The sequence below is a fragment of the Temnothorax curvispinosus genome, unplaced genomic scaffold, assembly GCF_003070985.1.
Source record: "Temnothorax curvispinosus isolate PA1 unplaced genomic scaffold, ASM307098v1 QBEX01014078.1, whole genome shotgun sequence".
NCBI lineage: Eukaryota > Metazoa > Arthropoda > Insecta > Hymenoptera > Formicidae > Temnothorax > Temnothorax curvispinosus.
Genome location: NW_020223858.1, coordinates 757,168 through 773,655, shown reverse-complemented (window position 1 = coordinate 773,655; position 16,488 = coordinate 757,168). Strand labels below are relative to the sequence as shown.

The 16,488-nt window shown below is 42.7% G+C and overlaps 1 protein-coding gene across 5 annotated transcripts in view; it reads right to left on the bottom strand.

Moving 5' to 3' along the window:
- LOC112464271 (neuronal acetylcholine receptor subunit alpha-7) overlaps positions 1 to 16,488 on the bottom strand; it is a 218,458-nt gene that overhangs the window by 74,450 nt on the left and 127,520 nt on the right. For all 5 annotated transcript variants that reach the window (XM_025031153.1, XM_025031157.1, XM_025031154.1 and 2 more), the window contains exons 7-8: positions 8,038 to 8,113; positions 4,320 to 4,514 (exon numbers count right to left, since the gene is read on the bottom strand). In XM_025031153.1, coding sequence (XP_024886921.1) covers positions 4,320 to 4,514; positions 8,038 to 8,113 — 271 coding nt within the window. The remainder of the gene's footprint in view (positions 1 to 4,319; positions 4,515 to 8,037; positions 8,114 to 16,488) is intronic.

Genomic DNA, 16,488 nt, shown 5'->3' with positions numbered 1-16,488 from the left:
TGATTATTAGGTCGTGGGACTTCGGGGATAACGATTGACAATGCGTCCAAGATTCGCTCGCATTTAGACATACGAACAGAAATTAGGAAATAGAGAGAGCATGTTAGGAAAGAGTAGGTGGCGCGCTTTCGAGGAAGACAGAACGAAAAAAGCGAGATTTATCTACCGCGGATAGATAAACACACGTATAACTCACAGAGATTATAGTTTGTCTAACTTCCGTCCGGTATCTTTATAGATCGCGAAAGCGTGAAAAACATACAACGCGCATGCGAACGTTATCCGTATTCATACATATATATCTTTGTTTTTATATATTTTTACATACGAGGTATTTTATATACGAGGTCGCATTCGCTTCTTGTCTCTTCTATCGACAGAATGACTGGATTGCTTGTTTTTTGCTGTCTATCAAAAAAATTACATGACGTTGAATAATAATATTGTCAATTTCTAACGAAACAACGGTGAATCTCATTCGATCGTATATTCATATTTTTTGTTATATCGAGATCGCGATTTATGAGAAGGGGTATTAACGAATATATATTTAAATATACGTTTATCACAGAATGTCCGATTTTAAATTTAATAACAGTTGTTTTAACGAGAAATATGATACTAAACTTTTTTCCACAAAAAAAGAAATAGTAATCATCGTTAGATCACCATAGAGCATTATATATCTTTATAATTTTTTAACTAAACTAAAAATAATTTACTGGAAAATTTAGATAGACGAATACATCATTTAATCACAAAAAGTATTTTACTTTCCATCGCTTACAGTTCAGGTAATATTTAATGTCTCGACATTTCACTTAAAAGAAAATCTACTCCAAGTTGGTCAAAGAATTAAGGCTAATGGTTCTGGAACATCTTGCATAATCCGCATCTCGATCGAACATCTCAGGGGGAGACTCGGAAGTTTCAAATTTCTCTTTTCGCTTCGTAATTTAATTTATAGCATAATTTAATCGAAACTCATTGATGTCACAATAAAGCCGAATGTAACAGCCAATAAAGTTTCGATCTCTGAATCAGCTCTGAATCAGCATTTACACGCGGCATAATATCGATTCGGCACTCGGCTCTCTGTCTACGAGAGAAAATATTTTCACGGTACGTTTTGCGAGCTACCGAAAATAATGCGCGACGTAAAGAGCGCGCTATGTCCAGTTCGTCTCTGACACCATAACATCGTAACGTTTGTCGAGAACAGCTTCGAACATCGGTCTCGACGTCGATTTTGGGTTGTCGTTTTTACCGAAGCACTACAGGGAAATTTCAATTCAATTCCCCGCGAAACGACGAACGAGAAAATCGTTTCTCAAACCGGTCACGGTTATGCGAAATGACTTGTCAAAGTAAGATTGTCATTTGTAATACTTTGTTGACATCAAGAAATGTATTTCTTTGTGTGACGATATATATATATGTATATACATCGCATTTGACAATTAAATTACAACTAAAGCACAAGAGCTCGATGTTCGTGTTTAAGTAACACGTTTTTGTATTAGGGACAGTTCTAGACGAAGATTTGGGGTCTCCGAGGAAAAATTAATGGAAAAATATAGCATCCCTGCACAGAGATATCGCCCGGTAATTGCCACAGCTTTTGGAAGTTCTCTTAAATATGACAGATGAGAGAACGGCCGAGAGAAACTTGACACGAATCTCGTAATGGATCCATCATAATTACCGAGGTGCATTTCCGACTAATACCACGTGAAAAATAACGGGAGGCCACCGCGGAACGAAGGTAGTATTAACGGTAAGTGAGAAAGTATCGAGAGCGTATCGTGAATTGACAATTCGGGCCGCGGGTCACTACGACAGACGGATGGGTACATATACGGGGTATATGTACACCATATATTGTGAAACCAGTTTGAAATCGGAGTCAATACATTGGCGGAACGGCTCTCTAATATCCCGCTTTGATATCTCGCCCGATTTTATCGAGTCCACCGATTGCTTCGAACACAAGACGAAAATTATACACACACCCGTTCCCGCGGCGTGTTTGGAAAGCCTGATTGAAAGTGGGGTCGCACGAGACCAATCAATAAGAAAAAAGAAAAAATAATAATAATCTACCGCTGACGGAGAATTCATGAGACGCGGAAAAGTTAATAGGAATAAAAAAAAATCGATTGGTGGAAACGATCGGAATGTTACGGTCCTCAGCTTGATGGATGAAATCCGGCGGTGCGCCGTTCACTATTCCCACGCGATCTTAGGAAAATCGCGCAAAGTACCCCGCGGGGAGAAGTCCCATTATCTCTGACACATGAAAAACTTGAACAAGAAGAGACGGCGACTTTTCCCGATGCGCTATCGAGAGCACCGGAGATTGGATCTGCCGGTGCGTCATGAATATTCACGAGGGTGCGGATGTCATTTTATGCAGTTCATTCGGCGTTTTGGTGTAAGGTGAGCCCAGCCGCGATTGCTGCTGGTTATTCGTGTGTTAATCCTGAATAATTGAAGGGTCCCGGCATTATCGGTGCCCTATCGGTCGACTATTCGATTCTCTCGATTGATAGACCACCTCGGAATTATGAATTCTTCGACTCTCCATGACCAATAACTTGTCACTCCCGACGGATTTAACACTTCAACGTCACCCGTGGACATTTTGTTGAAATGGAGATGTCCGCAGAGATGTGCGCGTGTTCGAACAGAGAATACGTCAAAACTCGTCGATATACCATCGGCCAGTATTCGAGTGCGGCGCTCATCGTGGAGGCCTCGATGGAGGAAACGCGCGCGTAATATTTCACGTAGTCTACCATCGTTGCAGGACCAAAGGAGTCGTTCGAGAGAGGCTTATTCCGCGGAGCCTCTAAAATATGCATCACCGACGGCGTTTACATGTCGAGATACGCGGGTGCGCTATGTAACATGCAGCGCGCGCCCCTTACAGACTAACGCGATGTACTGGTTGCCCGACGTATCCAAAATTCAAATCACGCGGCACTCTTCCTCGAACGACTCTTCGTAAATGTAAACGTGGACGTATAAGTCCGTGAGAGACGTCGGAGTTACCCATAGACATTGCGAATTTACGAGGTAACGTGGCGACCGCACTGGCGTCTGCGCAAGAAACGCACGTGCACCAAACGTATCGACACGTAATAAGATGACATTACCCCACGTGAGAAATAGATATTACAGCGAGGAGTATATCGATTTTTCGATTGATTGTGAAATATGTAGTTGTTTCGAAGCTACCGCTCCTAGTCTGCAACAAGATTTCTCACAACGTCCCATTTATCACAATTAAATCGAGATCAGGAGATGATTTATCTACCTAAATATACCAGGATATATCCTAAATCGGTCGAAATTGATGTGAAGGATAACAGTCTCCTATTTTTCTAGCGATATAACGCGACAATAAAACTCCTACTAATGGTTAAAGTGTAATTGTAAAGGTATATTCGACTAATCGATACGCGAGTGAAAGTGCACGCGCACCGTCGTCGGCGATAAATATACGGAAACGAGAGCTTTCGAGACATCGAGAGCCCCGTCGAACGATTTAACGACAGCAGCCGGAAAAGTGTGCGTGTGATCCGTGAGAGGAAAAAGAAATGGAGTCTCGCTGGTGTAGATCGCCGTTACACGAGAGTCGCCCGACGAAAACGTTGCGCGACGTCGTTTGGTCGTCCGTGATCGAAGTAGAGTCGATCTTGACTACTTTCCTTCCGTCGTCAAAACGAAACAAACGTAGGACAGTCAGCAGTGGCGCCGAGAGTATAAAGTATCAACGGAAAGTATACTTACAGAAAAGTAAAGACGTATAACACGTGTGTAGATATGTAATATATACAATATATCGCCATATATAATAATATTATTATTATGTTCTTTATTAATAATATAATATTAATATTATTAACGAGATGATTCCATTCATTAATAAAATATCACTCGCTAATTGGAAACACAATTTGAAAGTTGAGCTAGGAGAATTTTTATAAGTATAATAATTTATGACAAATGCATAAACTATTATCCGTTGATAAATTAATTTCAAAGTTTTCAACTAAAATATCTTCCATCCGTTAGAAAGTAATTTCACTTTTCAACTTTGTAAAACATTAAGGTCTTAAGAAATGAGAAAATTTACACGTGACCTCATCATACTTTATCTGCACGTTTTATGAACTTCTATTTCAAGAGCTAAATATATACTATGTATATATTACATATCACGTGAACAGTAATAATTCCAATGAATCAACCGAAAAGAAAGGAAGAGGTGTGTCTGGCTGGTGTGCAGGCAAGCATGCTACGAGTTACGTTACCTAGGGTGAGCTTCTCGCCGGAATCGGGCGGCAGGGTGAAGCCCAATAGGGCCATGCTCGATATCAGCACGCAGGGCACGATCAGGTTGAAAAAGTAGTAGAGGGTCCTCCTGCGTATCTGTATCGTGAATGTGACGTCGACGTACGGCTCCGGGCAGCATTGATACATTATCGTGTTCTTCTTCCCCGGCATACCTGGAAAAAGTGCCAGCACCGATGTACATGCCGACATATCTGCCCGAGGGACTAAATACGACACGGATATAACAATACGGCGGGAGTAATCGTTCGCCCTTCGGTTGCATTCCTCGATTACATTCCGCGAACGACCGTCCCTCATTTTTTTTCTATTCTTGCTCGCTATATATTTTAAATCCTATTATTTTTAAAATAACGTTCTTCTGCTGAGAACATAATATAATAAAGCGCTTGCCTATCCACTTATCAATATTATTATCTTTATATCCCTTTTTATTATTTACCGTCCTTTGTCTTCTTTACTTGCTATATACTGTATCTCTATCGTGTGTCTTGAGAATACTAAAATCTCAAGGCATAAAGTGGGGTCTATCTATCATCCATCCATCTGTTTTATCGCGAGGCTACGTGAACTCGTGGAGAGAGCCGTAAATGCCGTCGAGTCATGGTGGCACCCTGTGCCCGAAAGATTCGTGCGAGCGAGTCACGTCGGGTTACTTCCCGTAGCAATTTTTCTACGGTTACTTCTCGTGGGCTTGTCTTAAACTACCTTAGGATTACGGCACGTCTCGTAAGAAACAAAAAGATCTCGCGAATTCGCGAATTTCCGCTTTCGTTCCAGCCCGTTGCGCGACGAGTTGAGCTACTGGCGAACGAACGGCGACGATGTATGTGCTACGCGATAAAATAAAACTTGCCGTCCTCGCGAATTTTAAATACGATGCACCTGCCGTGGCGCATTCTCTCAACGAAGATGGAGGGGAAATCTGCTGAAGACTAAAGGCAACCTCTTGACCGCAACCGTTCGATACTTTTTGAGGATGGAGGGTTTCTTAATAGCTTCCGATCGGACGGGCTCTCGAATCGATCTCGAACATCGCGATATCGGATACTCACTTGTTGCTGGTTGCTCGTTCTTCGAGGACTTTTTCTTTGTATTTTGGCACGTGGACCATGTTCGATGCATCCGCCTCGAGATAATTAACGTGTCTCCGCAAACACGGGTTTAAGGGCGACACTCTTAATTACACGCGCCACATCGACGCGCCGATTAGATGTGTCGGCCACCAACACACATCGAGTGTATCGTTTTGTCGGTCGGAGCACAGGTCGGAGGCATCGAGCTGGTGTTTTATTTTTTGGTATCGCAATTGTGCACACTTTGTCTCTGCCACCGCTTAAATAGCCGAAGCTTAATATCGATTAGTTTCAATTCAAGTTTTTCTTTCATTCACCTCCTTCAATTTGCAAAAAAAAATATTTTATTGATTTCCATTAAATTCATTAACAAAATTCTAAAAAAATATAAGCCTATATATATGTAAATATCTCAATGTAAATTTTTTCATTTTATAGAGCATACTATTGCTTCCAGTATTGTTGTTCTTTATATCTCTCTTGCAGTTTCATTCTATATAGAAGATGGAACCTTTCTTTCAAGGTATTTTTCTTTCTTATACGGATATCAGCAAGATTTTTTCAGATGCTAGACCGAGTCTATCAAAGATTCCATCTCCCTTTCGAGCAGTTTCAACGTGTCAACAGTCCCGGCCGAATCCACTTCGAGAAAACCGTCGTACGCGAATAGCACTTTTCGATACGCGAGCTCGAGGAATGTAGTCGTAAAGGAACACGGGACCAATAAGTGAGAGGTAGGAAAAAGAAGGAAGACAAGAAGGATACGAAAGAATATAGCGCCATGTGCGAAAGAATACCGCCGTAAAGTTATACGCCATTGCGGCAACGCCGAGACACGGAGACCCCATAAAATCCTTCGATTTCTATTTAGTCGCGTGACATCGATCGCGACTTCGCACGAAACGAGAAGCTCCAGGATACAACATCTGCGAACATGACGGAAAGCCAGAGAAAGAAGAGAAGGGGGGAATAGGGGAGGAGTGGTTGCGGTTTCTTAACGGCTTCCATCAGCATTCCTTCACACACCAATGACGCTGTTTCGTATCACCAGCGAAATTTGCGTTCCAGAATCCAGTCGAGAAGCTGGAACGAATCACGACGAAGATTTTCTTTCGCGATACACCCTCTTCTTTTATGAAAGCTGCAGAAGGTGGCTCTGAAAAGGACGATAGGATGACGTGTACAAACTGAGTTAAAAAAGACTTTTTTTTCATCGTATAAATATACAGCGGAACAATTCAAGATTCTTGTCTTGAGGAACTAGGGAGTTATTCAACTTTTTAAATAATTATATGCTGACGAAGTTGAGATGAATAAATAAATTTGTACTCGGGAATATTCACCGACTGCGCTAAGAGACAGTCGTAACTCCGAATTGTGTATTCGTATCATCGCTCAACACAAAGTTGGGAGCGGAGAACGGGCTTGTCGTTATTTGCGAGAATTAGTCTCGTAAACGAAAGATCGCTCTTAAGAGGTAACGATTTGGAGGACCCGAGCTTGCGTTGTTATTGAGTACAATTGTGTTGAATAAATACTCTGATTGCGTATATGTAGCGCAATCGCGATGAAACGCGGATGAAAGATTATAATCAGCCGTTAAAGATATGACTGCGTAATTACCGTTTGAAAATAGAATCGTTGAATTCCATAATAGCTCCTTGCAATATATTATTGCATTCGTAATGCCATCCCCCATTCTGTACTTTTACAACGTACACGTTGTACAAACAGATTCGCAAATTGCGACGGATTAACGTAGGTGCATTACCATTGTACATGCGTGCCGAGAACAGACGAGGCTGAAGCCTGAACGTGAAACGGCAAGAGAGAGAATTTCAATTATGTCAAACTGACTTCTTTCTTCTCTTCCGCATTTACATACTATTCATTTTTTTCCCGAAATAATAACTTTATTGAAGTCTAAGTAAGATGAATTACACTATACATATATAGAAGCGAAAATATAGAATGCTACACTTCAAGAGATAAGGTATCAGCAATAAAACTACTTATATAAGCCTAGACCTTTACAATTAAAATAACAGTAAAAAAAATAATAATGATAATATTATATGTGCGGATATCCGTGTATGATTTAACATTAAGAACTTTAATAGATATAAGAATTTTAATAGATATAATTTTTTAATAGAAATTAAGTAATATGCTTTTTGTTTCACAATTAATATTTGTCGACCATTAAGACAACACGTCGATCGAATTCTTTTAAAATTTTGTTTGTTTCGATGAAATAATTTTTTATGAGAGACAAAGTGTAAAAAAAAATCGTCGCTATTTTAAGCGTTGCTAATACATATCAATTTTAAGTGATATTGAGTGATAATCAAAATTCTTAAAAATTTATTTTTATCCACTTTTTAAAATGCATTTTATACTACTTAATCCAGCACTTTACTTCCGTATTATTACTGCAGAATCCATTTATTGATGCGCATCGAGTCGATTCGAGATTTTATTCTTAGCCTTCAATAGGCACGTTCCCTTACGCACACAAACACACATATAAATATACTCGTGCCAATACAGAGGCAGAGTCTGATTGGGCTGACAAGTCGTAAACTTGCTCAGTGAAACTCACCGATGAGGTACCATTCCCCGTTCATGATGAAATCGGATAAGTCACCACCCTCCTCTGAGTTGAGTACCAGATCGAGCTACCAAGGTCAAAGTTTGATTAAGATGGGCACGTATCTACACGATGGGGAACATTTCGTTTAGGTAACTCGAAGCCGAACGTGCGCATGCAACTACTGAGAATTCCGCTCGCGCGACTATATCTACGTCTACACTACTACGTCTACGAGATGGTGCATCCGCAAACCGACGTTACGTGATAAGGCGTGCAACGGGAGAATCCGTTTGGCCGTGGGACGGTGCGAAGAAGAGACGGTGATTTCTCTCTCGTGAAGCGGGGCGCCGTGAGCGCCTGGAAAAACGCGTTCGTGCGGTCGACAGGCGGAAAACTGGCTCTTCACCGTCGCTGAAAATTGCTTTCCGCGTGGTCAAGAAGTCCTCGTTCTCCGATGGAGGTTCGCAACTTGTGCTCGGCTCCGCCGCGAAGGCGTAGTAATCATATAGCCGCTCTACGCGAAACTTAAAATCATATCACGCATCGCCGCGAATATTTGATAAGGCAAGCTCGTGGAAGAACGGAAATTAGTTGACTTTAGCTTTCGAAGAGCTTTAAGCTATTACATATTCCGTGATACAAGATTTTGAAAGATTCAAAAAAATTTTGCGAGAGTTTGATAAGTTTCCTGTCTTCGTTTAAGGTGCTAAAAACGAGATATTAATCTGAGAGCTTTACGAAAAGTAAAGTCAATAACCCTCATTCCTATCCGTACATATTTTCGTACGATAAAATATTAGTTTTAAGAACAACTTGGTTTAAATATTAGATAAAATATTAGTTTTAAGAACAACAAATCTACAGATTTTGCGCTCGATTACTCCGTTCAGATATTTTAATTAAAGTGCGATAAAAGTTGACCAAAAAATTTCACAGCCTGCTACTTCCCTACGCGGATATCGCGCTGCAATCATATTAAAGTAATTAAAAGAAGTCTTGAACAAAAGATTCCTGCCGCTTACATCTCCGCTCTTATCTGCATGGAGGATTGGAGGACGGGAAATAAAGTGACGATGCCGGAGATACCTTGAAAAGATTTTCCAGGTTCTTTTAAGCTTCGTGCCGCTCGTTGGGTATCTGTTGCTCTTTGATCTGGCGCCAAATAGGATATGGTTTACCCGGTTCCCATGGGCCATCGAAGGCTCCGAAGAAGCCCTTTTCTGATGGATGGAATAACCCTGGGCGGTTCATTTAATCATTTACAGAAGCAACGAGATCGCGGAGATCAATGCGAATCATATATATAAATCAAATGGAATAATTTTATGTGAATTCATAAATACTTTGATATTGTCGTATATAAGTTTTACAAACACCTTTTCGTTCCAAGCTCTCTCGCGATATTGGTAAACGTTATTCTTTGGGGGGAGAGATGTTATTATTCGTAAAGACGTTATTTTCCAATATTCCTGGGCACAATAACAGTAAAACGAATTCGATAAGACTTCAATAGTTCTTGATGCACTACGTATATCTTCGAGAAAAGCGGTTAGAGCGGTACCTCGTCTTTTTCTGAATATACGCAAAGATCCACGTCACGTTCGTAGTTCGTACCGAGAAAATTGTAAGGGGGTTTCTGGTGTAGCAATCACATTTGCAGTTCGACCGTCGGTTACGTCGCGTTTATTTTCTCGTTCTCGAGAAGATTCCCTATCCAGACTGTCATTGGCTCGTCCAATCAGATCGTTCGTTCATCCTCTCGCCATCGTCCTCTCTCTTTCCCGTCCAAATCTGATCTCGTCTATGATCATCCTCCGTAATAATTCTGACAAGCGCTGCTTGCCGGAACCTGTTGTACAGCAGGGTATATCGTAAAATTTGTAGCGAAAATTATGATCGGATACACCGGGGCTCGTAAAGTTAGCCCCTCATGATTCATCGCGACACATATATATTTTGCTTCGTAGCTTAGTTCGGCCCTTACTCCACCGGAGCGGCTACACGTGGTATACTGCGCCAACGCGATGCATCGGGAATGGACGTCTCGAGATGTAAATGCGCTGGCTGCGGCGGCGCGGCGCCGCAACCCCTTAACTAATTAAATTCAATCTTCATATATAACGCCTCTTATCCAACAGGCTTAATCAGGCCGATGACGTTAAGAAGCGGCCCCGCAGGATCCGGTTCTTGCACGTGCAATCGAGCGCCTCGTCTAATAATCATAAGCTCGGGTGATTACATTCGGGAACGAGCCGGTTTTCGCTATCGACCGCTAAATCCCACCTGTAAAATCTAAAATCGTAACCGGTATAATTGTGACCGGTTCGATTTTCCGCGTACGAGAGGACAAATGTACCTTGTGGCACTGTGTTCCCACCGATTTGAATAAACATGATGATTATACTCGCATAGATACGTAATATTGAAATACGAACCTATATACAAATTATACCGGCTTCAATTTGTTACTGTAAATGGATGCATGCATGCAAACATTAATCTGTAATCAATTAGAAATGATGTTAGTCTTTAACATCATCTCGATGTTTTTCGATTGCAACGTAAAACGATAATTAAACAAACGCTTCAGTATCTTTAGAGGTGTACGGATTTGCAGACTCGATCTCTGACCGAGAGACCACAAATTCTCCTAATTCACGAAATATCGACGCTGCACAATCGCGCCGGCGATCGTCAGCTTGGAGAACTCTTTCAACGGGCAAGGAGTTACTCGCGCGCTTCTGAAGATACGATTGTACGAAGAGAGACCACGCGAAAATAAAATGTGATGGCAGCGGACTTGATGCAGAAGAAGGAACGTCACGGTCAGAGCACAGTGTTGCGCTCGTGTTTCGCGACGTCATACAATCGCGACTACGTTTAAAGTCGATTCAAAATGATGAGGCGCGATTGACCATGCTCCTTAAGGATGTATTGCACCTATTTTCAAAGCGCTACCAAGTGGATAAAAATTTGTGAGAATGTTCTTTTAGTCTTCCTGATGTGCTACAAAAAAAGTAGAAACGAATCCACTAAACGGTTGCTGAGATATAACGATTTTAATTTTCACTGATTTTACACGTATTTTTATGGGAAGAGACGATTTTGACGGATAAAACAGCTAAAAAAATATTGAAGGAGCGCTACCAATATTTTGAATTTGTTTGTACATCTAGGCTGCGTTCCGATATTCACTGCAAGTACTGAAAATCTATAGTTTACGTAACGTACACTATAGATTTTCAGTACTGACAGTGAATATCGGAACGCAGCCCTAGTATACGAATAGATGAAACTATCTGTCAAGTTTCAATTGTCTTCACTACACCGTTTTAAAGAAATAAATTAATAATTAATGATAATTAATTATTAATTATTAATTATTAATTAATTATTAATTTTATTAATAATTTGACGTTATAAAGTTGAAATCAGGGCATTTTTACTGCCAAAAGTTTAGGCTCATAAATTACAAAAATCGCAAATAATACTGGAAAAAAACATTTGTAAAGTAAAAAATACCTTTGTAGGAGTAAAAATAAGACTCCTACTATCATTTGAGTATCTTACATCTAGATTTACTATGCGTTAGGCGTAGATATTCAAGTTATTTCAAATTTCATGCACTTTTGTCTAAGATTGTACCAGTGATACATCCTTAACGAGTTTACATTTACACAAATTCACATCCAAGCGTTCACACATGTATACACGTATACAGACATACACGAACGCGTATATGTTTTCTCTGTGATCCGGGGATCGGATCTGGCGAGCTGTAACTATTCGGCAAGTTCGAGTCTCGATACTTCGGGGTATAAAGAGCGCGGCTTATACTCGCGGAACATACATGTGGAAGTTATTTTTGTACATCGATTACGATACCGAAATTTGAACTCGCTAAAGTTACTCCGGTTTCAATCCCCGTTTTGTAGTTTACTGATGCGCGAACACGTTCACACGGACACGTGACATGGGAGGACATGAAGGGAAATCTGCGTGTGAGCGTTGGGGATATCACCTATGCACAGTCAAGAAAGCATGCAAGCTACGCCGCGTTACGACACGAAACGGCCATTAATTTCTGTACATATATATACACACACACATGACATGCGACACACACGCTGTACAGACATATCAATCAATACAGTTGATGTTGATACGTTGAGTGACGGAGGGCGAAATGGATCGAACAAAGTTCGGGTGTACGACATATAGACGACAATAAGTCTTCAAGTTTGGCACAAAATACAGATATACAATTTATATGTCAATTATGGGGGGGGGGGGAAGAGCAGTCGATATGAGTCGAGGGGCGGGGGTCGGGGAGAGACAATGTTTATATGCGGCAGAGTAATTGGTGGAAATGCGCTCGGACTGCATTTCGATGCGAGGAGGCAGTGCAACCTGCAGCGACGGCGACGGGCGACGGACGACGGGCGATGGCGATGCAGCGGCGCGTAATCGGGAGGTCGAAAACGAGCGACGCATTTCGGCACCTATCCCATCGGGTCACGATGGATCACAGCGCTCGTAAATTTCGCCGCGTGCATGCGTGCGAAAACGTGTATGGGATGTCCCTCGCGTTACGCCGTTGTCTAGAATCTCTCGCTGTTCGGCTCGATTGCGTCGGGTGTTTAACAGCCGCATTTTAATTGATTCCCGTCTAGCTTTTAACGAGTCCTACAAACGCGTTTTGAAATCCATCGAAAAATCACCGTTGCGCTATTGATAAGAGAAGATATTCGCGCGGTGATTTCTCACGACACGCGACGAGGGAAAAAAAGGGAAAAGGATCTTCGTTGCGATTGAATTGTTCCGGTCGATAAAGCTCGGTTCCTCGACGTGGCCGCGATTTAAGCGAGCTACACACACAGAGATATGTATCAAGAAACGGTATCGTGATACCGTCTCATGAGTCATGTCTCATCGTGTGTGGGTACGTCTTCGAAGGTTTCATGTATCAATTAAGTATCAACGAGTATCGATACATGAATCTAGTCTCCCGCTGTCGATGGAATACATATTATAGAGACCGAAACAATGATACTAAGCTATGTCTCAGCTTGTTTTCAAGTGTGTAGAATAATCTCGCGATAGATCCCCGCTAATCGCCACTGTGAAGTTGACACTTCACTTTCAAAAATCATGCACTCATTGTCGGTACTAGAGATAAGTGATACCTGCTACATATCGCAGTCTGTGTATGTGTATAGTACATGATCTAAGACATATCTTATCGAGATGGTATCATGATACTCTGTTTCTTGATATATATATATATATATATATATATATATATATATATATATATATATCTGTGTGTAGCCCGCTTTAACGAGCGAGACTTCCGAATGTTTTCCGAACATTTCGAATTCACCGAGGGGGACCGAGGTGAACTCGGACGAAAACGCGCAAACGAGCTCGATATTGATCACCGAATCTCGGCTGATCGTTCCGCTCGTAAATACCGAATTCGCGTAAATATCGTATTCCGCGGGTGCGCGCATATATGCACGCGCACGTGCGTACGCGGTTTGTGTTTTCCGCGGTTTTGGACGGGAGAGTCGTTTCTGCGTGATATTCAACGAGGTAAGGGCCAACCGACAAAAATACGCGGCCCGTCATGCTGTTCGATTCCCCGTGTAGGGCGCGGCATCGCTGAAATATGTTACAAAAGCCGCTTTTCTCAGTTCCACGAAAATTTTCGGCTGCGTGAAATCCGAGGACGAAGACGAAACGTTACTTTTCGACGTAAAATCCGCAAATTGCGATGTTTCCCGATACTTTGCGCAGTTATCTCGATTTTTTTTCAGAGCGCGACGCGAGATATCCATAAAATATTTCGCTCGCGTAAAATAACGCCCCACGCATCATAAAGTTACGACGTTATACGCGCAGGTTCAGCTGACTGAGGCACTTTTTTTTCACGCAAAATCGCCAAGTCGAGTTAAAATTAAAGAAGAAAAAAAAAGGGAAGAGAAAGAAATTCCACCGCTGCCGCCGCATGCTGCACTGCGAAAGAAGGGCGGCGGTAACGGCACCGCCCCGACATTGCGATATATTTTTATGGGTGTGGGAGGTTGGGGGTTTTACGATTCTTTACGATCTACAATTCTCGTCCGACACGCAAATGTGGAAGGAGGAAATCGCCCGCCTCGGCGCGTCTTGTTGTCTCGGTTCTTCAACGAGTCCTCGCCGATCGCGAAGGCGTGCCTTATCGTCGGTCTCGCGCGCTCGCATGACAATCGATTTGCGGATATATAACGAGCGCGCGACCCTACGATTTCGCGATTCTATGACCAATCCAGTTGTCGGAACGAGACGCCCGATTTGCTCTGAGCCGAGACAGCGCGAGCGGGCCGTGTGCGGACAATTTCCTCGAGCAACTGGGATGTCCAACTTCTCGTCGAGTAACACTTAAGGGTTAGTAAGAAGAACGCAGCTTAATGTATTCATCGAGAGAGGTCGGTACATTTTTCCCTCTTTTCTTTTTCTCGTTTCGGCACGTGGTCTTACATGAGTGCCCCAGCTCGCACGCACCGCACGTTTCACGTAGCAGATTTCATTACAGCTTGATCTGTAATTCGTGATCGAGTGCGCCGAGGGGCACGCAAGTAAGAGCGCATCCGAACAAACGCGTTCGCTTCGCGCCTATGAGTCGCGTATGATCATTTTCGTCTCCTTTGTATCAAGGTCTGCCACTTAGCGGTAAAGTGCCGTCATTGATTTTAGGAAATTTCATCGTTATTGTTGTCATGTTGTGTTAATTATGTATCTCCCGTTGTCGCTGCAAGTGAAAGTTTGCACATAAAATTGAGTGTATTGTAACTTTACGTTTTTATATATTTCGTTATATAATTATCTTATCGTCCTCAGAACAAATTTCATTATGCAACGTGAATGTCTACTCTAGACAGATACTGGATACTTATCTGACTGGATACGTTATGCGTTCTGCGATAAAATTAAATCTGTCTCGCGCAAAATTATCGTTTACACGCGAGTTGAAAATACGCCCGATCGATTCTTGGCGTCATTCTCTGCCAATGATAGACAGACAAATCGAAACCGTTCGTGGCGCCGATCAATACCAGCATGCTCAAAATAAATGTCCGCAACTCGTATCCCGTTGATTTACTAACCCCGGGATTTCAATTCGAGGCGATCGAGAGGAACGTATTTCGCTGCAGTCAAATGGGCACGCGGCCGTCCGTCTTGCCTCCACGAGGAATAAATTCCGAGAGCGGGGAATTTCACGGGCAACCGTGGGGGCGGTTGCACGAGGATGCGATACTGACGGATCGACGACTGCAAGGGTGCGCGACAAAGACGAAGGAGAACTCGCGCGGGAAACGCGAGACGCAACGCGAAAGAGAAGAAGGAAGCAGCTGCTTCAAGGCAAAAGTGTCGTTGCACACCGTGGTGCGGCAGAAACACACGTGCAACAGGTGAAAGGCAGGTATCGAGCACCTCGTTTATTTCCCGACGTCTAGTCTCGCCCGGGCGGAGAAAAATTTTATTGTCGCCCTCCCCCGCAAAAGTGCGCGTCGCGCGGGTCGCGCGTCATGACTCGATTAGAAATTTGAAAAATGGCACCCGCCGCGCCAGGTGATCCGTGAAGTGGAATTTTTCGGCTTTGTGTGCTCGTATCCTCAATTTTCTTTTCCTTCCGTTTTGCTTCGTCGGCCGACTAATTTGTCAGGTACTTTCCCGGGCGTACGTTTAATTATGCCTATGTGTGCGAACGAAAAGATTGCCATTATCATCAGCACGCGGAGAACACGCTGGTAAACTTTCGCGATTCCTATCGGAACACTGCCCAATTAAGAATTTCTCTATGGTGCACATAGGGATGATATCTGTGGAATATCTCTCTCTTTCTCGCTTTAAGCGAGATTTTGCGACGATTTTCCTTGCCGCGGCGAATAGCTTTGAGTGCACTCGCGCATTTGCATTCCCCCCATCTTGTTCTTTGAATAGGGTCGCATTTGAAATTTTCTTTGCCCTTTGAATTTTCGAGAATGAGCTCGGGTGACGACGAGCGGCTAAATTGCCGTGGAAAGATCGTTTGTTGAAGCGTATTTCACGCGGCGTGAATGTGGGTGATGCGAAAGGGAACGGCGGCGGTGAATGAAAATCTGCGAGATTGTTCGCGGTCTATCATTCGCGAATGCAAGTGGCGTGAGAAACATGCGCCTTGTGTCGCTTGGCAACAAGAAACCGTCATGTGGCACAACCACCGCGCGCACGTATGATGTGTATATACGTGTACGTGTAGCGTAAACCGCAAGCCGCCGATCAGCATACGCGCGCGAATATTTATTGACGTGTTATGCGCTTAGGGTAGATTAGACACGCGCGAGTTCGTAATTTGCGAGGCGCGTGCAAAATCCGGTTAGCTCACGGTAATCAAACGTAAGTACTGCGTTTCTTCTCGTTTCTTTTGTAAAACGT